Genomic DNA, 23,480 nt, shown 5'->3' with positions numbered 1-23,480 from the left:
AAGTCCTGATGAAATACACTGAAAGATGGCCAATGGTGTTCATGCACATGAGTGTTAAAACAGGATGGAGCCCGAGCTGCTCAGCAGGTGATTGTCCCTGTGGCATTTACATCATGGACATGAATGAAATTATGGCACCTGGGGCTGCAGAATATGATCTTCACAACATGTTTTTCTTCCAGTGTTGATGAAAATTTTGCAGACCTCAGATGCAAATCCTTAGGCTAGAATTTTCCAAATGTATTCAAGAAGAATGGCACAGATGGGCAAAAGGGAACTGGGATGTATAAACATGGTCCCCAGTCAGCAACAGCAATAAAAAAGGCAGGTAGACTTGAATGCATATGTGATGTTTCTTGCATGAGAAACAAGTTTCACCTTTGTTCAATTTTAGATCCTGGAAGACATGAAGAAGCTTTGTACTTTCACTATTTCTCTCATCTTGTACAGTTTGACAGAAACCAGCTGCTTTTGGAGAATAAAGCACAATGAAGAGGTAGATGGAGATTTGCGGACTGACTGTGGTTTTGTTCTTTTCATTACTCCAGAACCTGTAGAGGAAGATTTTTATAATACTATAATTGATTTTATGTAAGTCATTAACTTCTTCATTTCCTGCATAAATGTCATGAGTTAGAAGTTGATGCCTGTATAGAAAAACTCAAGGGGATTCTATTCTGTATTTCCCTTTGTAATATTTGAGCTAGAAAAAAAATTCTCCTTTATCGATCATTATTTTGGTATTTTCTAATGCATTTTATTGTACTATGGTTTTCTTATATTAGATTCCAATTCACTAATATGGAAGGTAGGAGAAGCAGGTTTCTCTTTCTTGTCTCCTCATGGATCTCTTTATGTTGAAAGTTGTCATTACACAGGGTCTCATGATCTGACATGAAAACACAAATGCACAACACTGGCATGAGTTTGGAGTGAAGAGGCTGTGTTACAATGTCTCTTCAAGAGTGTGCCAAGGATTCCTACATCAGCAAGTATAACTAAAGCCTTCATAAAGAAGTTACTTAATTTTGGTCTCTTATCAGAGTGCACATTTTTATACGTAGAAATAGAGATGTGTGACTAGTATGTAAAATTACATGTCAAATATTACATACATATTTGTGAGTATATATATGTATATATATGTATATATTGCTTTAAAAATAATTTCTGTACCAATCCCTAATGTCATTCTTGAGCTAAAAATGAGTATGAAAAAATAAATCTGTGAGCATTAGATTCTATATCAACACAATTTTATTTTGCTTCACATGTGCCCAATCACAGATTTGGGGCATGATTAATATCAGATAGGTGATCAATATCCCTTTTAATTAATGAGTAAATACAACATTAAGAGAATAATAGGAGAACTAATATATTCTTATTCGAAAACGAGATGCAATGTATCTACAAAAATCTCAGATCCTGAGTGTCAGATGTTAACACTGGTGGCTGCAGAGCAGAGAGAGCAGGCACACACTGTTGAAATTCCTCAATTTTGCTGCAATATATTGTGTCTGGACCCTTTTTATCAATGTATTGAGGTTCCCTGTGCTTTCATTAAGCTAACACTCATCACACATTCACTTTTGTTTACATCTAAATGTATTACAACTGTTAGCCCCAGTGTACTGTGGACACTTTGATTCTGATTGTTGCTTCACAGTATTGTTTTTCAGTTTCAGGTCAGTAGAGTTTGCATTTCTGTTGGTTCATCTTTGAAATTCTACCTCATAATGGAAATTCTCATTGATAACACTTCAAAAAGTTATCAACATGGACTATGCTTTATTGAAAAATGTATTTAAGCAAATATATGTGCACATAATATAGCACTTAGAGGCTTTCATGCAATTATTTACATATAAATTGTGTATAACGATAAACATAATTAACATCTCTACCATTTGAAACAAAACATTTGATGAACACTCAATTGTCATATGTACATATTGAATGCTGTGTAACCTTCAAGACATATATACATTGTTTGTTGGTCAAGGCAGATGGCTGACATTTCCATGTTTGTCACTACTTCCTACTTATTTTGGGGAAAGGAAAGGCTTACTACAGCTACCATTTCCACATCATTGTCTATCATTTGAAGGCAGTCAGGGCTGGGACAGATGTGGAGGCCATGAAGGGTCCATGCTTGCTTTATCTCATGAATTGCTCAGCCTGCTTTCTTATACCAATGATGGGCCACCTGCAAAGAGGTGGCACTGCCCCCTGTATGCTGGCCCCTCCAACATCAACCATAAATCAAAGAAATATCCTACAGACTTGCCTGCAGGCCTATTCCATGGAGAGATTTTCTTTTCTTTCTTTTTTTTTATTTTACAACAGCATTCAGTTCAACATAATAGCCACAGATTCCCCTGTTCTCCCCCTCTCACCCCCCTCCCCCTCCCCCAGCCCACCCCCAATTCCCACCTCCTCCAGATCAAGGTCTCCCCGAGGACCGGGGTCGACCTGGTAGACTCAGTCCAGGCAGGTCCATTCCCCCCTCCCAGACTGAGCCAAGTGTCCCTGTATAAGTCCCAGGATTCAAACAGCCAACTCATGCAACGAGCCCAGGACGCGGCACCAACGCACAGCTGCCTCCCAAATAGATCAAGCCAAATGACTGTCTCACCCATTCAGGGGGCCTGATCCAGTTGGGGGCCCCTCAGCCTTTGGTTCATAGATCCTGTGCTTCCATTCATTTGGTTATTTGTCCCCGTGCTTTATCCAACCTTGGCTTCAACAATTCTCGCTCATATAAACCCTCTTCTTTCTCACTAATTAGACTCCCAGTGCTCCACCAGGGGCCCAGCCGTGGATGTCTGCATCCAGATTCCTCAGTCCTTGGATGGGGTTTATGGCACAACTATCAGGGTGTCAGGCCATCCCATCACCAGAGTAGGTCAGTTCCTGCCGTCTGTCGACCATTGCCAGCAGTCTTTTGCGGGGGCATCTTTGTGGATCTCCGTGGGCCTCCCTAGCTCTCTGCTTCCTCCCCTTCTCATGTGGTCTTCATTTACCATGGTCTCCTATTCCTTGTTCTCCCTCTCTTTTCTTGATCCAGCTAGGATCTCCCACTCTCTTTCCCTCGACCGTCGCCCTTCATTTTTCCCACTCATGACCAGGTTGTTCATGTAGATCTCGTCCATTTTTCCGTGTCTTTTTTGGGGTCCCGTTTTCCAGGTAGCCTCACTGGTGATGTGAGTAGCAGTCCAGTCATCCTTGTTCCACATCTAGCATCTTCCTATGAGTGAGTACATACCATATTTGTCTTTCTGAGTCTGGGTTACCTCACTCAGGATGATTTTTCTAGATCCATCCATTTGCCTGCAAACCTCATGATGTCATTGTTTTTCTCTGCTGAGTAGTATTCCATTGAGTATGTGTGCCACAATTTATTTGTCCATTCTTCAGTTGAAGGGCATCTAGGTTGTTTCCAGGTTTTGGCTATTACAAACAATGCTGATATGAACATAGCTGAGCAAGTGCTCTTGTGGTATGATTGAGCATTTCTTGGGTATATGCCCAAGAGTGGTATAGCTGGATCTTGGGGGAGATTGATTCCCAATTTTCTAAGAAAGCACCATATTGATTTCCAAAGTGGTTGTACAAGCTTGCATTTCCACCAGCAGTGGAGGAGAGAGGTGTCTTCAGTGTTTTTGATCCTAGCCATTCTGACAGGCATAAGGTGGTATCTCAGAGTTGTTTTGATTTGCATTTCCCTGATGATTAGGGATGTTGAGCAGTTCCTTAAATGTCTTTCAGCCATTTGGGTTTCCTCTGCTGAGAATTCTCTGTTTAATTCTAAAGCCCATTTCTTAATTGGACTGTTGGTCATTTTGATGTCTAATTTCTTGAGTTCCTTATATATTCTGAATATCAGTCCTCTGTCAGATGTGGGGTTGGTGAAGACCTTTTCCCATTCTGTAGGCTGTTGCTTTGCCTTGTTGACCGTATCCTTTGCTCTACAAAAGCTTCTCAGTTTCAAGAGGTCCCATTGATTGATTGTTTGTCTCAGTGTCTGCGCTACTGGTGTTATATTTAGGAAGTGATCTCCTATGCCAATGCGTTCAAGACTATTTCCCACTTTCTCTTCTAGCAGGTTCAGAGTAGCTGGATTTATGTTGAGGTCTTTGATCCACTTGGACTTAAGTTTTGTGCACAGTGATAGATATGGATCTATTTGCAGCCTTCTACACGTTGATATCCAGTTATGCCAGCACCATTTGTTGAAGATGCTTTCTTTTTTCCATTGTACACTTTTGGCTTCTTTGTCAAAAATTATATGTCCATAGGTGTGTGGGTTAATGTCAGGGTCTTCAATTCGATTCCATTGGTCCACATGTCAGTTTTTATGCCAATACCAAGCTGTTTTTATTACTGTAGCTCTATAGTAGAGCTTGAAGTCAGGGACTGTGATGCTTCCAGAGGTTGTTTTATTGTACAGGATTCTTTTGGCTGCCCTGGGTTTTTGTTTTCCCATATGAAGTTGAATATTTTTCTTTCCAGGTCTGTGAAGAATTGTGTTGGTATTTTGATGGGGATTGCATTGAATCTGTATATTGCTTTTGGTAAGATTGCCATTTTTACTATGTTAACCCTGCCTACCCATGAGCATGGGAGATCTTTCCATTTTCTGACATCTTCTTCAATTTCTTTTTTCAGGGACTTAAAGTTCTTGTCATATAGGTCCTTCACTTGCTTGGTTACTGTTACCCCAAGGTATTTTATGTCATTTTTGGCTATTGTAAAGGGTGATGTATCTCTAATTGCCTTCTCAGCTTCTTTGTCCATTGTATATAGGAGGGCTACTGATTTTTTTGAGTTGATCTTGTATCCTGCTATGTTGCTGAAGGTGTTTATAAGCTTTATCAATTCCTGGGTGGAATCTTTGGGGTCACTCAAGTATACTATCATGTCATCTGCAAATAGGGAAAGCTTGACTTCTTCCTTTCCAATTTGAATCCCCTTAATCTCCTTATGTTGTCTTATTGCTCTGACTAGAACTTCAAGTACTATATTGAATAAGTATGGGGAGAGTGGACAGCCTTGCCTCATTTCTGATTTTAGTGGAATTGCTTTGAGTTTCTCTCCATTTAATTTGATGTTGGCTGTTGGTTTGCTATATTTTGCCTTTATTATGTTTAGGTATGTTCCCTGTATTCCTGATCGCTCCAAGACTTTTATCATGAAGGGGTGTTGGATTTTGTCAAATGCCTTTTCTGCATCTAGTGAGATGATCATGTGGTTTTTTTCTTTGAGTTTGTTTATATGGTGTATTACATTGATGGACTTTTGTATGTTGAACCACCCTTGCATCCCTGGGATGAAGCCTACTTGATCATGGTGGATAATTGTTCTGATATGTTCTTGGAGTCTGTTTGCCAGTATTTTATTGAGTATTTTTGCATCAATGTTCATGAGGGAGATCGGTCTGTAGTTCTCTTTCTTTGTTGCATCCTTGTTAGGTTTAGGAATCAGGGTAATTGTAGCCTCATAGAAGGAGTTTGGTAATGTTCCTTCTGTTTCTATTGTGTGGAATAATTTAGAGAGTATTGGTATTAACTCTTCTTTGAAGATCTGGTAGAATTCTGCGCTGAAACCATCTGGTCCTGGGCTTTTTTTGGTTGGGAGACTTTTAATGACTGTTTCTATTTCCTTAGGGGTTATTGGACTATTTAAATAGTTTATCTGGTCTTGATTTAACTTAGGTATGTGGTACCTATCCAGAAAAATGTCCATTTCTTTTAGGTTTTCCAGTTTTGTGGAGTAGAGGTTTTTGAAATATGACCTTATAATTCTCTGGATTTCCTCAATATCTGTTTTTATGTCCCCCTTTTCATTTCTGATTTTGTTGATTTGGATTCTCTCTCTCTGTCTTTTAGTTAGTTTGGATAAGGGCTTGTCTATACTGTTGATTTTCTCAAAGAACCAACTCTTTGTTTCATTAATTTTTTGTATTATTCTCTTAGTTTCTAATTTATTAATTTCACCTCTCACTTTGATAATTTCCTGGCATCTATTCTTCCTGGGAGACTTTGCTTCTTCTTGTTATAGAGCTTTCAGATGTGCTGTTAAGTCACTAGTGTGGGATTTCTCCAACTTCTTTATGTGGGCATTTAGTGCTATGAATTTCCCTCTTAACACTGCTTTCGTAGTGTCCCATAAGTTTGGGTATGTGGTGTCTTCATTTTCATTGATCTCTAGGAAGTCTTTAATTTCTTTCTTTATTTCTTCCTTAACCCATTGGTGATTCAGTTGATCATTATTCAGTTTCCATGAGATTGTAGGTTTTCTGTAGTTTTTGTTGTTGTTGAAATCTAACTTTAAACCATGGTGGTCTGATAGAACACAGGAGGTTATTCTAATTGTTTTGTATCTGTTGAGATTTGCTTTGTGGCCAAGTATGTGGTCGATTTTAGAGAAAGTTCCATGGGGTGCTGAGAAGGTATATTCTTTCTTGTTAGGATGGAATGTTCTGTAGATATCTATTAGGTCCAATTGGGTCATGACATCAGTTAAGTCCTTTATTTCTCTGCTAAGTTTCGATTTGGGAGATCTGTCCAGTGGTGAAAGTGGGTGTTGAGATCTCCCACTATTAATGTGTGGGGTTTTATATGTGGTTTAAGCTTTAGTAATGTTTCTTTTACATATGTGGGTGCCCTTGTGTTTGGGGCATAAATGTTCAGAATTGAAACTTCATCTTAGTGGATCTTTCCTGTGATGAGGATGCAATGTCCTTCTTGATCTCTTTTGATTGATTTTAGTTTGAAGTCTATTTTGTTGGATATCAGGATGGCTACCCCTGCTTGTTTCTTAAGACCATTTGATTGGAAAGTCTTTTCCCAGCCTTTTATTCTTAGGTAGTGTCTGTCTTTGAATTTGAGATGTGTTTCTTGTATGCAGCAGAAAGATGGGTCCTGCTTTCGTATCCATTCTGTAAGTCTATGTCTTTTTATAGGTGAATTAAGTCCATTGATATTAAGGGATATTAATGACCAGTGATTCTTCATCCCTGTTATTTTTGGTGGTAGTGTGTGTGTACTTCTCTTCTTTGGGGTTTACTGTTGTGGCTTTATCTATTGCCTGTGTTTTCGAGTGTGTATCTGACTTCCCTCAGTTGGAATTTTCCTTCTAGTGCTTTCTGTAGGGCTGGGTTTGTGGATAGGTATTGTTTAAATCTATGTTTGGAAAAACCACAATAAGTACTATCCTCTCCATTAGCCTAATTCAACATAGTCTCACTCAAAGACACTAAAGAAAATATATACTGAATAATTTCAATAGAGTTGGGGGATAAAAAGACAAAACAGACTGGCACTTAGTCTGCCCACAGATATATTATTATGGGCTATATAACATGTTGGTAAGTGACTGACAACATATATAATAATCTGTCCACTATAGCCTGCATATGCAGTATGAAAGACCATGTAGGTTTCTGTAAGTATATTGTACTTGTACAATAATAGAATTTGCTAATGATGCATTTATCAGAAACTATTCTCATCAAGAAGCACTTGAAAGTTTACTAGATAGAGAATTTCTAATCAGAATGGGTAGTGAATTCCTTCTGCAAAGATTATAGTGCTCCTGTGGTTATTGTAAATTAGGAAATACCTAAAACTCATGAAGAACCTGAGGAGTCTCATCATCCAGAAATTGGCATTAATACCATTTTAGTTGAGTTTTCCCCTATTTTTGTTTTGTTTTATTTTAGTTTGTTTTTTGTTTGTCTTTCACAGAACTTTTTGCAAACTTTTGTTTATTGGTCTTTTTTATTTTTCTCTCATAATCTACATCCCAATAGTAACCTTCCCTCTATCCAGTTCTTCTAGTTCCTACCCCAGCTTTCCTCTCTGCCCCCTCCCTCCATCCACTCCTCCTTTATTTGCCTTCAGAAAACAGTGGGCCTTCCAGGGATATCAAATGAACATGCCATAACAAGATGCAATAAGCCTATGAACAAACATTCATAACAAGGAGGACAAGGAAACCTGGTAAGCAGAAAGGGGTCCCAAGAGCAGGCAATAGAGTCAGACACATCCCCACTTCCACTGCTAAAAGTCCCAATAAATCTACAAGCTAAAAACTCTTAACATATATGCATAGGACCTAGTGCAGACCCATGCAAGGCTCTATGATTGTGACTTCAATCTATGTGATCCCCTATGAGGACTGCTTAGTTGATTCTATGGGCTGCGTTCTCATTGTGTCCTTGACCACTCTGGCTCATACCTCCTTCCTTCCCCTCTTTTGCAGAGTTCTGTAACACTGCCTAATGTTCAGGTATGGGTATCTGTGTCTTGTCCTCTAAGCTATAGTAGGAAGCCTTTCTGATGATGATTGGACTAGGCACTTTTCTATGGATATAACAGAACAGCATTAGGAATCATTTCATTGACTTATTTTTCTTCTTTCCTTCCTTCCTTTCTCTTTCTTCCTTCCTTCTTTCATTCCTCTCTCTCTCTCTGTCTCTCTGTCTATGTCTCTCTGTCTCTCTCTCTCTGTCTCTCTCTCTCTCTCTCAATTATTTTTTATTTTACCCTAGGTTTCTGAGCCATCCAACTTGTCATTCCTGGCCATCCAGATGCTGTCTATCATGGATTCTCTTTCATGGCTTGGGTTTCACAATAATCATTAGTTGGTCATCTTTGAAGATCTGAGTTGCCACTGCAACATTGCATCTTGCAGGTAGCACAGGTGTACGCTGAAGATTTTGTTGTTGGAATCTAGCCTAGTTACAGAAGATGACTTGTTAAGGCTCCATATCCTCCATTAATAGGAGTCCTTGCTGGTGTTACTCTCATAGGTCCCAGGAAGTTTCCAATGCACTAGGTTTCCTCATGGTCTCCTAAATGCCCCCTATTCCAGCTGTCTCTCCACATTCTCTCTCTCTCTATTCCTCCACTCCTGTTCACATCTTTACCCTCTACCAGTCCACTTGTAAAATCTATTCTATTACCACTCATAGGGAAAGCCATGTGATCCCCTAGATCCTTTCTTATTTAGCCTCTATGGGTCTTTGGATTGTAGTATGATTATCCTTTACTTAGCAGCTAATATGCACTTACAAATAAGAACATGCTATGTTTATATTTCTAGGTCTGGATTGTCTCACTCTGTACGATATTTGTCTAGTTCCATTCATTAGCCTGCAAATTTCATGATGCCATTTTTTTCTAACAACTCAGTAAGATTCATTTTGTAAATACACCACATTTTCTCTATCTATTCTTTTGGTGATGCTCATATATATTGTTTCCAGTTTCTGGGTACTATGAAAAATGCCAATATGAACATAATTGAGAAAATGTCCTTGTTTAGGATGGGGGCATGAACTGAGTTTATGCCCAAGAGTGGCTGAATCTTGACATAGATTGATTCTCAATTTTCTTAGAAATATCTATATTGATTTCTAAATTATCCACACAAGGTTTTCACTTTTTTTATCAGCAATGGAGGAATGCTCCCCTTGCTCTACATCCTCTCCAGCATGAGTTCTTATTTGTGTTATTGATCTTACATTCAGACAGGTGTAATATGGAATCTCAAAATAGTTTTGATTTTTATTTCCATGGTGGTTAAGAATGTTGAACATTTCTTCTCCATGTTTCCCAGCCATTTGAGATTCATCTCTCTTTATATCTTTACCCCATTTTTAATTGAATTATTTGGTTTGTTGGTTACTTGAATTCTTTATATATTTTGGATATTAGCCCATAATACAAGGTGAAGTTGTTCATAATCTTTTCCATTCTTTAGGATTCTGTTGTGTCTAATTGATGGTTTGCCCTGTCCTTTGTCTTGCAGAAGTTTTTCAGTTTTATGAGGTACAATTTATTAATTTTTGTACTTAGTTCCTGTGCTATGAGTGTTCTGTTTAGGAAATTGTCTCTTGTTTCAATACATTCAAGGCTATTCTCCAATTCTTCTTTTTTTCATTCAGTGTGTATGGTTTTATGATGAGGCTTTGATCCACCTGAACTTTAGTTTTTTTTGCAGGGTTATAAATACAGGTCTATTTGCATTCTTCTACATGCAGACATACAGTTAGACCAGCACCATTTGTTGAAGATGCTTTCTTTTTTTTCCATTGTGTATTTCTGTATTCTTTATCAATATCTAGGTGTCTATTGGTGAGTAGATTTATAACTGAGACCTGAATTTGATTCTATTGATGACCATGTTTGTTTTTAATGCCAACTTCAAGGGGTTTTTCTTACTATAGTACTATAGTAGAGCTGGAAGTCAGGGATAGTTATACCTCTGGCAGTACTTTTATTGTTTAGGATAGTTTTAGCTATCCTGGGTATTTTGCTTTTCCATATGGTATTTTTTTTGAAACAGATTTTCTCTGTATAGCTTTGCTGCCTGCCTGGGATCTCTCTCTGTAAACCAGGTTGACCTCAAATTCATGGAGATTTATCAGGCTTTGCCTCCCGTGTGCTGGGATTAAATGCATGCACCACTGCTGCCCAGTTCATGGTAATTTTTTTAATTTTGGTTTGCTTATAATATTGTGTCAATTGAGAGTAGCAATACTTGATTTCTTCCTTTCTGATTTACATTCCTTGATCTATGTCAGATGTCTTATTTCTCTAGCTAAAATTTCAAGTCCTATTTTGAATATATATGGAAACAGTGAGTTGACGCCCTGTTTTATTCCTGATTTTAGCAGAACTGCTTAGAGTTTTTCTCCATTTAATTTGACATTGGCTATAGCTTACTGAAAATTACCTTCATTATGCTTAGGTTTGTTCCTGTATCCCTGATCTCTCCAAGAATTATCAAGAAAGATTTTTGGATTTTATCAAAGGATTTTTCAGTATCTAATGTGATAATCATGAGGGTTTTTTATAGTTTGTTCATTTTAAAAAATTTTTATTTTGTATTACATTTGACAGATTTTTTTTTAATGTTAAACCATTCCCAAATCTCTGGGATGAAGCCTACTTGATCATGGTGGATGATCTTTTTGATGTGTTTTTCTTTTTTATTCCATTATTTTTATTAAGAGATTTTTCTATTCATTTTACATATCAACCATAGATTCCCCTGTCCTCCCTCCTCCCACCTCCCAGTTTTCCCCCAACCCATCCCCCATTCCCAGATCCTCCAAGGCAAGGTCTCCCTTGGGGAGTCAACAGAGCCTGGTACATTCAGTTGAGGCAGGTCCAAGCCCCTCCTGCCTGCACCAAGGCTGTACAAAGTATCTCACCACAGGCACTAGGTTCCAAAAAGCTGGCTCATGTACTAGGGACAGGTCCCAGTCCTACTGCCTGTGGGTCCCCTAAACAGTTCAAGCTAAACAACTGTCTCACTTATCCAGAGAGTCTAGTCCAGTTCCATGGGTGGTCTTCAGGTATTGGTCCACAGTTCATGTGTTTCCACTAGTTTGGGTAGTTGTCTCTGTACTTTTTCCAATCATGGTCTCGATATCTCTTTTTCATATTATCTCTCCTCTCTCTCATCAATTGGACTCCTGGAGCTCTGGCTGGGACAATCCTGTGGATCTCTGCATCTGCTTCCATCAGTCACTGGATGAGGGTTCTATGATGTCAGTTAGGATATTCAGCCATCTGATCACCAGAGTAGTTCAGTTGAGGCACCCTCTCGACCATTGCCAGTAGTCTATGGTGGAGTCATCTTTGTGGATTCCCGGTGACCTCCCTAGCACTCTGCTTCTCCCTGTTTCCATGGTACCTTCATTTATCGTGGTATCTCTTTCCTTGTTCTCCCACTCTGTTCCTGATCCAGCTCGAACCTCCAGCTCCCCTAAGCTCTCATTCCCCCTCCCTTGCCCTTTATTAACCCCTCTTACTCCCAGTTTACTCATGTAGATCTCATCTGTTTCTCCATTGCTGGGTGATTCCTGTGTCTTTCCTATGGTCCTCCTTATTAGCTAGTCTCCCTGGAGCTGTGGGTTGCAGTGTGGTTATCCTTTGCTTTACATCTAGTATCCACTTATGAGTGAGTATATACCATGCTTGTCTTTCTGAGTCTGGGTTACTTCACTCAAGTTGATATTTTCTAGTTCCATCCATTTGCCTGCAAGCCTCATGATGTCATTGTTTTTCTCTGTTGAGTAGAACACCATTGTGTAAAGTACCACATTTTCTTAATCCATTATTCAGTTGACGGGCATCTAGGTTGTTTCCAGGTTCCGCCAATTAGAAATATCTATTGAGATTTGCTTTGTTACTGAGTATGTGGTCTATTTTTGAGAACGTTCCATGGAGTGCTGGGAAGAAGGCATATTCTTTTTTGTTGGGTGGAATGTTCTGCCGATATTGATTAAGTTCCTTTGAGTCATCACATCAGTTAAACCCTTTATTTCTCTGTTAAGTTTCGATTTGGCAGATCTGTCCAGTGGGGAGTTGAAGTCTCCCACTTTTAATGTATGGGGTTTGATGTGTGATTTAAGCTTTATTAATGTTTCTTTTACATATGTGGATGCCCTTGTATTTGGGGCATAAATGTTCAGTACTGAAACTTCATCTTGGTACCTCTTTCCTGTGATGAGTATGTAATGTCCTTCTCAATCTCTTTTGATTGATTTTAGTTTGAAGTCTATTTAGTTGGATATTAGGATAGCTACACCAGCTTGCTTATTAATACCATTTGATTGGAAAGACTTTTCCCAGCCTTTTACTCTGAGGTAGTGTCTATGAAGTTGAGATATGTTTCTTGTATGCAGCAGAAAGATGGGTCCTGCTTTCTTATCTATTCTGTTAGCCTGTGTCTTTTTACAGGTGAATTAACTCCATTGATATTAAGGGATTAATGACCAGTGATTGTTAATTCCTGTTTTCTTTTGGTGGTAATGTGCGTTTATTTCCCTTCTTTGGGATTTACTTTTGTGGGGTTATCTATTGTCTGTGTTTTCTTGGGTATATATGACTTCCTTAGGTTGGAATTTTCCTTCTAGTGCTTTCTGTAGGGCTGGGTTTCTGTATAAACATTGTTTAAATCTGGTTTTTTGTTGGAATGTCTTGTTCACTCTGCCTATGGTGATTGAAAGATTTTCTAGGTATATTAGTCTAGGCTGGCATCCATGGTCTCTTAGTTTGTGCATTACATCTGTCCAGGTACTTCTGGCTTTCCAAGTCTCCACTGAGAAGTTGGGTGTTATTATGATGGGTCACTTGGCCTTTTTCCTTTGCTGCTTTTAATATTCTTTCTTTGTTCTGTATGTTTAGTTGTTTAATTATTATGTGACAAGGGGACTCTTTTGGGGGAAATAGTCTGTTTGTTTTTCTATAGGCTTCTTGTATCTTCATAGGTGTTTCCTTCTCTAAGTTTGTAAAGTTTTCTTCTGAGTTTGTTGAATATGTTTTCTGTGTCTTTGAGTTGGTATTCTTTTCCTTCTTCTATCCCTATTATTTTTAGGTTTGGTCTTCCCACGGTGTCTCAAATTTCCTGGACATTTTGTGTTATGACTTTTTTAGCTTTGTATTTTCTTTGACTGATGAAACTATTTCCTCTATTGTATCCTCTACACCAGAGATTTTTCTCTTCCATCTCTTGAATTCTGCTGGTTATGCTTGCATCTGTGCTTCCTGTTTGTTTACTCACATTTTCTATTTCTCGTATTCCCTCTGTTTGTGTCTTCTTCATTGTTTCTATTTCCTTTACAGGTCTTGAACTGTTTCCCTCACCTGTTTAATTGCTTTTTCAGGGTTTTCTTGGCTTTCTTTAAGGGATTTATTGATTTCTTCCATTTTTGTTTGTCTTTTCCTCAATTTTTAAGGGAATTTTTCACTTTTTCTTGAAAGGCCTCTAGCATCTTCATGAAGCTATTTTTAAGGTTGCTTTCTTCTCCTTCTTCTACATTGTGATGTTCAGGTCTTGTGGTTGGAGGAGCGCTAGGTTCTGGTGATTCCATACTGCTGTTTATGTTGTCATATGTATTTTTGCCTTGGCATCTGCCCATCTCCTCCTCTAATAGGTATAAAAGGTGCCTGTGTCTGAGTTGCTATTGGTCTACTCTGTGCTTGTTGTGTCTGTGTCTCTGGGAGCTCCCTCTCTGTCCAGTCTTAGCTCTTGGTCTAATTGGAGCTGGCAGATTCTGTATCTCAAGGAGCTGCTATTGGCCTAATCCAAGCTAGTTGATTCTGTTACTCACAGAGCCGTTCTTGGTCTTATCAGGACTCTTGGTCCAGTCAGAGGTGACAGATTCTGTATCTCAGGAAGCCTCTCTTGGTCCAATGAGAGCTGGCAGAGTCTATGTCTCAGAAAGCCACTCTTGGTCTAACGAGGGCTAGTGGATTTCCTGTCTCAGAAAGTTACTCATGGTCCAATGAAAGCTCTAGTTCCAATGAGAGCTGGCAGTTTAGTTTGCATGCCTCAGGAAGCTACTCTTGGTCAAATGAGAGCTCTTGGTCCAATGAGAGCTGGTGGTTTGGTTTCCATGCATCAAGAAGTTACTGGGGTCACAGGCAGATGGGTATTGGGGTAGGGCATGTAACTTGTAGATTGCAGGGCCCGATGGGGTGTTTTGATGGGGGGGCTTCCTGCAGGAGCCTTCCCTGTTGGCCAGCAACTGGGGCAGTGTTGGGTGGGGGTTCCTGGGGACTGACTGTCCCAGGGCCTGGGTCCTAGGGCTTGATGTGTTCTTATATTTGGTTTGTGAGGACTTTATTGAGTATTTTCACATCTATGTTCATGAGGGAAAATGGTCTGTAACTCTCTCTTTATGGAATCCTTGTGTGTTTTGGATATCAGGGTAACTGTGACATCATAACATGAGTTTAGCAATGTTACTTCTATTTTTAGTTTGTGAAAATATCTGGTAAATCAATTTTATCATTGAAAGTCTGATAGAATTTTGCTCTAAAACAGGTTGACCCTGAGCTCTTTTTTGGTTGGGAAACTTTTCATGTTTGCTATTTACTTAGGAGTTATAGGTCTATTAATGTCCTTTATCTGATCTTAATTTAACTTTGGTAAGTATTATCTATCAAAGTGGGATTGAAGGTGTGAGTAACCACTACCTGGTTTATCTGATGACATTCTTAGCATTTGGATTGGTAGGTTCCAGTGTTCTCCTAAGTCAACTGTAAAAGTTTTTTTGTCTATTGATGGGCATGGGATGGCTGTTTCAGAGAGAACTGAGGTAATTAGACTTATTGGATAGGCCTGCAGCATTGCAAACTCTCCACAGTACTGAAGTCTTAGTCAGCCAGTCAGTCTGTGACAATCAGATGGATGCAGCTTTTTTCAGGAGTTTTTGTTCACACGGCAAGCATTTGACCAACTGAGCTGCATCTCAGTTCCTTGAGTGAATCTTTTGGGATTCATCTCTCAATTTATATGGAATCATTGTTTTACATTAAAATAAAACACTGAATTTTATCTGGACTATTTAGCAGTGTTTCTCAAAGTGGGGTCCAGAGATCTCAAAAATTATTTAGAAATTATTGTTTAAAATACTTACTCCAGAAGGACTCCCAGTACTCAGGAGGCAGAGGCAGGTGGATCTCTGTGAGTTTGAGTTCCAGCCTGGTCTACAGAGCGAGTCCCAGGACAGCCAGGGATACCCACAGAGAAACCCTGTCTCTGTAAAAACAAAAACAAAAACAAAAAAAAGAAAAAGAAAGAAAAGAGAAAGAAAGAAAGCTAGATGTGGTAGTTCACATCAGTAATCTCATTGTGTGGGAGTCTGTGGCAGAAGGATTGCTTTGACTGTGATGCCGGCCTGAGCTATGGTGAGCTCCAGGCCAGGAAATACACAGAAGGGTGTATACAACTGTCTTCAAAGAACTTCCCCAAATGTATTTGGGAAAGTTGTAGATAGGGGCTTCTAATGTCATCATGGATGAAGGAGAAAGGAAAGTCACAGTCACATTTATGTTCACACAGTATCCATCTGTGTGCATGCAAGCCTCTCTCTCTCTCTCTCTCTCTCTGTCTCTGTCTCTCTCTTTCTCTGTCTCTCTCTCCCTTTCTACCCCTCTGTCCCTCCCTCCCTCTGTCCCTCCCTCCCTCTGTCCCTCCCTCCCTCTGTCCCTCCCTCCCTCCTTTCTCTCTCTCTCTCTCTCTCTCTCTCTCTCTCTCTCTCTCTCTCTCCCTCCCTCCCTGCCTCCCTCCCTCCTTTCTTTCCTTTTCTGTTTTTGTTTGTTTTGAGACAGGGTTTCTCTGTGTAGCCCTGGCTGCCCTGGAGCTTGCTCTGTGGACCAGGCAGGCCTCGAGCTCACAGAGATCTGCCTGCCTCTGCCACCCCAGTGCTGGGATTAAAGGCATGCACCACCACTACCAGGCTTAGTGCAGGTTTCTTAGCCCTCTATATATTCAGAGGCAGAACTGCTCTGGTGGAAGCCCTAAGAGGAGGATCTAGTCATTGAATTCCAATACATTTATTTAGATAGAAAGGGAAGAACCAGTTTTTATGATTAGCTTTAGGCTTCTGTTAGAAAGTACTTAACACCCTCTCTGAGTAGATTCAATTGAATTGAGCTCTTGGTTTATTGATTAAACATCTTATACACGTGTGTTATCAGGGCTGCTGTGTGTAGTATTCAGTTTGCTGCCTCAGAGGCGCTGTGAAATAACAAGTTTAATGAATCAAATGACCAGGGTAATTTTTCTAACTAGGTACAAATATTTTACCACCAGTTTTTATTTAAAAACCAGCCAACCAATTAATAAAATGGTATTATGGTATTTTATGGCAGAAATGGACTATAATACTCTGGAAAATAAGCAATTCTCTGTGACTCATCTGACTGTTGGCTTATATAAAACCTCTGAAATGGGGTGACCAGGTTGGTTACCATGTAAATTCAGTGTTGTGTCTTACAAAATAAGCTTATGTAATATATGTCAATATGTATGAATCTCAAATTCTCAGGAAATACTCTTAGAGATTCATTGTATGTTTGAATGGTTTCCTTCCATGACTGAAGGGAGGGGCTGAAGAGTGATATGGATGGAGGTTTCCAGAAGATGAAGAATATTGGAATTCTTAGGCACTCTCCTGTAATACAATGGCTTATCAGCTACTTGATTATGAGCATGCATCAAAAATAGATTAAGTCCCATGAACAAAGAAAATACAGTTTATTTGTTGTTGTCTGTCCAATGCCCAACTATGTGAGAGTGAGTCTTCAGTGATTATTAGATGATTGAACAAATTGATGGACACATGATTCACACTATTGAAACCAAAGATTCGCCAGATGAACTCAATGATGTGAATATCGTATGATAGAACTAAGTACAAAATTGAATAGAATTTTTATCATACAGACCTTTTCAGGAATGCAAAATGCTAATGTCACAGATTTCAGCTACATTTTCCTAAGCCAGTTTATGTTTTAATGTTTTTCTCTAGCTCCACTATTCATTTCATAGCCTTTCATTTCTATCCATTTTACATTGCTATTTGTCTATGTATTTTCAAGTGCATGTTATAATTTTCATTTACAAACAAAGGACTTGAATTTGTCTTTAAAATATCTATCAAAGAAATTATTCATTTCTTTTTTATTTTCCAATTTTGAGAAGTACAGGTTCTTAAAGAATGACCTGGTGATTCTTTGTGTTTCTACTTTTTCCCCTATGCTTTTATCATTTTGTTGATTTGGACATTCTCTTTGTCTTTTAGTTCGTTTGGATATGGTTTTCTCTGTCCTGTTGATTTTCTCAAAGAATCAACTCTTTATTTCATTGTTTTTTTCCTGTTGTTACCCCTGTTTCTATTTTATTGATTTCAGCCTTCTGATTCCTTCCTTCAGTCTACTTCTCTTGTGTGTGCTTGCCTCTAATTTTCTAGAGTTTTCAGGTGTGCTGTTACATAGATAACATGATATCTCTCTAATTTTTTGATAACACTTTCATAGTGTCTCATAAGTTTTGGTGTGTTGTGTATTCATTTTCACTGAATTACAGAAAGCCTTTAATTTCTTTATTTCTGTCTTGATCGAGTAGTCATTCAGTAGAGAGGACTTTCCTCATGAATTGTAGTTTTTCAGTTGTTGCAATATAGATTTATTCCATGGTAGTATGAGAACAGAGTGTTATTTTAATTTTCTTGTATCTGTGGATACTTGCTTTGTGTCCAAGTATGTGACCAATTTTGGAGAAAATTCTGTGACATGCTAAGAAGATGGCATATTCTTTTGTGTTTGGGTGAAATGGTCTGTAGACATCTATTAGGTCCATTTGTTTTATAACTTCTGGTAACTCGAGTTTTTCTCTGTTTAGTCTTTGTCTGGAAAACCTATCTATTGGTGAGAGAGGGATATTGAAGTCTCCCACTATTAACATGTGAGGGTTGATATGTGATTTAAATTTTAGTTATGATTATCTTTCAAACATGGGTCCCCTTTTATTTGGAGCATAGATATTAAGAAAAGAAACATCACCTTGCTTAATTTTTCCTTTGATGTGGATGTAGTGCGTTTCCCCATCTCTTTTGATTAATTTTGGTCTAAAGTCTATTTTGTTAGAAAGTAAGTTGGATACAAAAGCATGCTTCTTGGGTCCATTTGCTTGGAAATTTTTTTCTGGCCCTTTACTCTAAGGTAATGTTTGTCTTTGATTTTAAGATGTGTTTCTTTTATACAGCTGAAGAATGTATCCTGCTTTTGAATCCAGCCTGTTAGTCTGTGTATATTTATTGGGGAAGTGAGTCTGTTGATATTGACAGAAATCACTGACCAAACACTGTTAATGCTTGTTATTTTGTTGTTGTTGCTGGCAATGTGTGTGTGTGTGTGTGTGTGTGTGTGTGTGTGTGTGTGTGTGTGTACTTCCCTTTTTTTGGTTTTTCTGGTGTGCCACTATTTCCTGTGCTTTCTTAGGATTAATTAACCACCTTTGATTGATGTTTTCCTTTCAGTACCATCTGTACGGCTGAATTTGTAGATAGATATTGTTTAAATTTTTTATTATCATGGGCTATCTTTTTTCTTCATCTATGGTTATTGAAAGTTTTCCTGGGTATAGTAGTCTGTGCCACATTCTGTCGTCTGTTAATGTATGTAGGACATGTGTCTAGGCTCTTCTGACTTATAGTCTCCACTGATAAATCAGGTGTAATTCTGATAGTTCTGCCTTTATTATTTATTTGCTCTTTTTCTTTTGTGGCTTTTAGTATGATTTCTTTGTTCCGTGTCCTTAGTGTTTGATATTTATGTGGTGAGGGCACTTGTTTTTCCTTTCCAGTCTGTTTGATTTTCTGTAAGCTTCCTTTACCTTTATAGTCATGTCCTTCTTCAGGTTATAATGATTTTCGTCTATGATATTGTTGAATATATTTTCTGGGCCATTGAGTGGGGATTCTTCTCCTTTGATTTCTATTATTCTTAAGGTTGAACTTTTCATGGTACCCCAGATTTCCTTGATTTTTTTTGTCAGGAATTTTTTAGATTTAACATCTTCTTTGATTGATGGATCTGTCTCATTACTCTCATTTCCATTTTCAGGAAATTTTAATGATTTCCTTCAACTCTTTTTCTTTGCTTTCTTTAATGGATTTATACACTTCCTATTTAAGGACCTTTATCATCTTCATTAAGTTGATTTTAAGGTCTTCTTCTTGTGCTTCGGATGGGTTGGAATATTAAAGATTTGCTGTAGTAATATAGCTTAGCTCTGGAGGTAGCAAATTGACTTGGCTGTTGTTGATTGTGTTCTTACATTGGTATTGAGCCATCTGTGTTTGAGATGATTATTGGTCTACATGTTGACTTCTGCATCTTGCTTTGTTGGATGGGTGCTTTCTTTCTTGTGTTTTTTCTGTGATCTTCCAGAATATGTGGACTGTCTTTGAGCAGAGGGTGTCCACTCATGTTGTGAGATAGACTTCTGATGGATGGAGTAGCCACTTGGGAAGCAGAGGGGTCTCTGCCCACATTAGATGTAGGGACACTGCACTCAGCTGTGGAGGGATTGGGGCTAGGGTGGGTGCAGACTAAGAGTGTTAAGGGAATCCCATGGTATGAATCCTCCCTGAAGTTTTGATGGTTTGGTGTGGCCTGTGATTTTTCAAGGGGCTTCTAGTTGACTTGAGTACCAGGATTTTTTTTCCTTTTCCTTTTTCTTTTTCTTTTATAATTTAATTTAATTTTACGTATCAGCCACGGGTTCTCCTGTCCTCCTTCCTCCTGCCCCTGTGTGCTCCCTCCAGCCCACCCCCCATTCCCATCTCCTCCAGGGCAAGGACTCCCCTGGGGATTCAGCTCAGCCTGGTAGATTCAGTTGAGGCAGGTCCAGTCCCCTCCCCCCTTCATCCAGGCTGAGCAAAGTGTCCCTGCATAGGCCCCAGGCTCCAAACAGCCAGCTCATGTACTAAGGAAATGTCCTGGTCCCACTGCCTGGGGGTTTCCCAAACAGTTCAAACTAATCAACTGTCTCACTTATCCAGAGGGCCTGATTCATTTGGGGGCTCCTCAGCTGTTGGTTCATAGCTCATGTGTTTCCACTAGTTTGGCTATTTGTCCCTGTGCTTTTTCCAATCATGGTCTCAACAATCCCTCCTCTTTCTCATCAATGGGAGACCCCAGCTGGATCAAGAACAGAGAGGGAGAACAAGGAAAAAGAGACCATGATAAATGAAGACCCCATGGGAATAGGAAGAAGCAAAGTGCTAGAGAGGACCCCAGAAATCCACAAAGATACCTCCACAATAGACTACTGGCAATGATGGAGAGAAAGCCTGAACTGACCTACTCTGGTGATCGGAGGATTTTGTTTTTTACTTTAGAATTTTTCTAGACACACATTTATATTATTAAATTTCATTTTCTCTCTATTTAACATTTATTGATACTTTTGAGATGTCACATCGTGCATCCTGATCCCACTTATCTCCCTATTACCTCTTACCTACTGCGGGCCATGAAACCTCTCCACTGAAAGAAAACAAAATTTAAATCAAACCCAAGAAGAAGTAGAAAAAGAAGGAGGAGGAGAAGAAGGAGAAGAAGGAAGGAAGGAAGGAGGAGGAGGAGAAGAAGAAGTTCTTCTTGAAGATACTGTAGTGTAGCCTCTTGAGTCACACTGTTTACCCTTTAATTTATTGATTTTTACTTGTGTTTGTTGCTATGAATCGTTGCTCTGCTTCAAGGCCATTTGCTTCTGCTATAGTATTCATAATAAGCTCTCTCTGAAGTTCCTCTTAGATATTCTGTCGTTGTTCTGTGTGGTGGAGATTCTGCAATATTGGATATGTAGGTTCCTCACTGCATGCACTCCAATAGTTTGTAGATGCAGTGAAAGTTGGGGTGGGCTAAGACATAGGTCTGATTCTGGAACTGGGATGTAGCTGAGCTGGTCATTCAATCAGCTTTCCCTGGTCTTCACAACATGGGTGAGCTCTCCAACACTGGCTTGGCTAGGTCACACAGTGCAGCATATATCAAGGAGTAGGGCCAGTTCTCCTGTTTTTGGTTCCTCAGACCTGACTCACCAGCACTCACTCCACCAGGGTCAAATCTACTGTTTTGCCCAGGTAAAGCACAGCACCCTCTCTTCTGATTGCTATAGAGGGCATATGAGTGATGAGGGTGGGGTCAGATCTCCAACTTTCATGTTCAGAAGCCTGGCACAATTGTGCCCATGACAACAGGACCATGTCTAGTGTGCTATTAAGTGGGGATGCAGGACTCTCTCTCCTGTGTGCTGAAGCTGGTATGGAGCAGACATAGGTCTCACAGTCTCACAAACATTGGGCCACCTCTCTCACCTGCCACAGATGGGAAAGGGTGAGTAGGGGATGACATCTTTCATCTATGCTACCACATAGCAGACAAGGGGTTTGGGGTCAACTATTCTACTCTTACACCCTATGGGTCAGCCCACCTGAATCCCTGACAATAGGCTCTGTGGGGAGCCATCCCACCCCGACTTTTTACCAGGGGACTCAGTAGGAGCAGCATAAATATTAGATAGAAATCTCTATCTCTATCTCTATCTCTATCTTTCTATATCTATCTATCTATCTATCTATCTATCTATCTATCTATCTATCTATCTATCTATCATCATCATCTCTCTCTCTATCTATACATCCATCTATCTATATCTATATATCTATGTATATGTATATGTATATGTATATATATATGAACCTCAGGAGAGCCTAGATCCCTATCCACCAGGCCAGAACTTTATTCAAAAGGGATTTTTATAACAATTCCATGGGGTGGGGCAAAAGACCTGCCCCTTGCTAGATACAGCCAAGTGTAGACCTTTCTAAACAACTAGCACTCAGGCCCCTGGCCCAAACATCCTCTTATTTTGTTCTGCTGGGTAAAGCTACTAGGAAACCTCAGTGGGCTCCAATAGGTTTCTCCTCTTAATATTTTATAACAGCTCCCCATTAAGAGTTCACAACAATCTCCATAGCTTATCGGAGACTATGGGGGTCCAGCCCCTTGATAGTCCCCTCCCAAGGTCCAGGAAGAATCTACAACCAGCTGATAATTAATCTTTGATGAAAAGAAATGAATCTATGTACACAAAACTCCTTAGTTCATACACTTTATTATTCTGTGATAGTTCTCTCTCTACACAGCTTCTATTCTGCTCTCATGTCTAGCTCCTTTCTTGCCTGATTTCTCTATATTTATCTACTGTCCCTCTAGGTTCTATCTTAATTACTTCATCTAGTTCTGTCCCTTCTAGGTTCTCATCTATCTAGTTCTTTCCCCTATCAGCTCCTCTCCCGTCTCCTCTCTCATCTGGCTCTTCCTCATCTTGTTCTCCATCTGGCTCTTCCTCATCTTCCATCTTGTTCCTCTAGTCCTCTCTTTTAGCCCTTCAATCTAGTTTTTCTCCATCTCAGTTTGTTCCTCTCAAATTCCTACCCATCTAGTTCTTCCATTCTCTTTTCTCTTCTCCCCTTTGTGCCCTGGAAGTCTAATTTAAATATTGCTATACATAATTACAATTCTCTGAAACTTAATCCAAATGTAAACTCTTAATAGAACCATTTGAATTTCTTGCTAACAAAAATAAGATAAACTTCTGATATATTCACATCAAGCTTAAATATACCTTAACTGTACCAAACTATTGTGAGTCAATACCAATAGGTCAATGTAATAACTCATAAATATTACTACACACAATTGTAATTCCTACAAGCCTACATTCAAGACCAATTTCTTAATAGAACTATACAAAACATAACATTAACCCACTCAAGTAACCAGAAAATATTTTTAAATTAAATAAACTAAGGAATATTAACTCTCCCATTTCTTTATAATTTTTTAAACTAAATCTTGAGCTTAGTTAGAAAAAACCCAAACTTCTCTATTTAAACACTTCCATTTTTAACATAATACCAGTTCATGAATCAACACAGTTGATGCAGTCTATATGCATAAGTAAATTCAAAATTGACCCATTGTAATGCAATCACTCCTGTTCAAACCATTTCTTAAGTCTGAAAAGTTAAAAGAAATTAAATTCTGCTACTAGTGTTCCAAATATGAAGAAGCATTTCTCATAACCAAAAGCTT

The 23,480-nt window shown here is 39.0% G+C and overlaps 1 protein-coding gene across 6 annotated transcripts in view; it reads left to right on the top strand.

The window, feature by feature from the left end:
• The first annotated feature begins 406 nt into the window (after positions 1-406).
• LOC114684975 (vomeronasal type-2 receptor 116-like) overlaps positions 407-23,480 on the top strand; it is a 61,570-nt gene continuing 38,496 nt past the window's right edge. For all 6 annotated transcript variants that reach the window (XM_037198247.1, XM_037198245.1, XM_028859528.1 and 3 more), the window contains exon 1: positions 407-591. In XM_037198247.1, the coding sequence (XP_037054142.1) occupies positions 407-591 (185 nt within the window). The remainder of the gene's footprint in view (positions 592-23,480) is intronic.

This window comes from Peromyscus leucopus, chromosome 22 (assembly GCF_004664715.2).
Source record: "Peromyscus leucopus breed LL Stock chromosome 22, UCI_PerLeu_2.1, whole genome shotgun sequence".
In the NCBI taxonomy this organism is placed as follows: domain Eukaryota; kingdom Metazoa; phylum Chordata; class Mammalia; order Rodentia; family Cricetidae; genus Peromyscus; species Peromyscus leucopus.
Note: the sequence above shows the minus strand (reverse complement) of the source record. Positions and strands in the feature narration are given on the sequence as shown.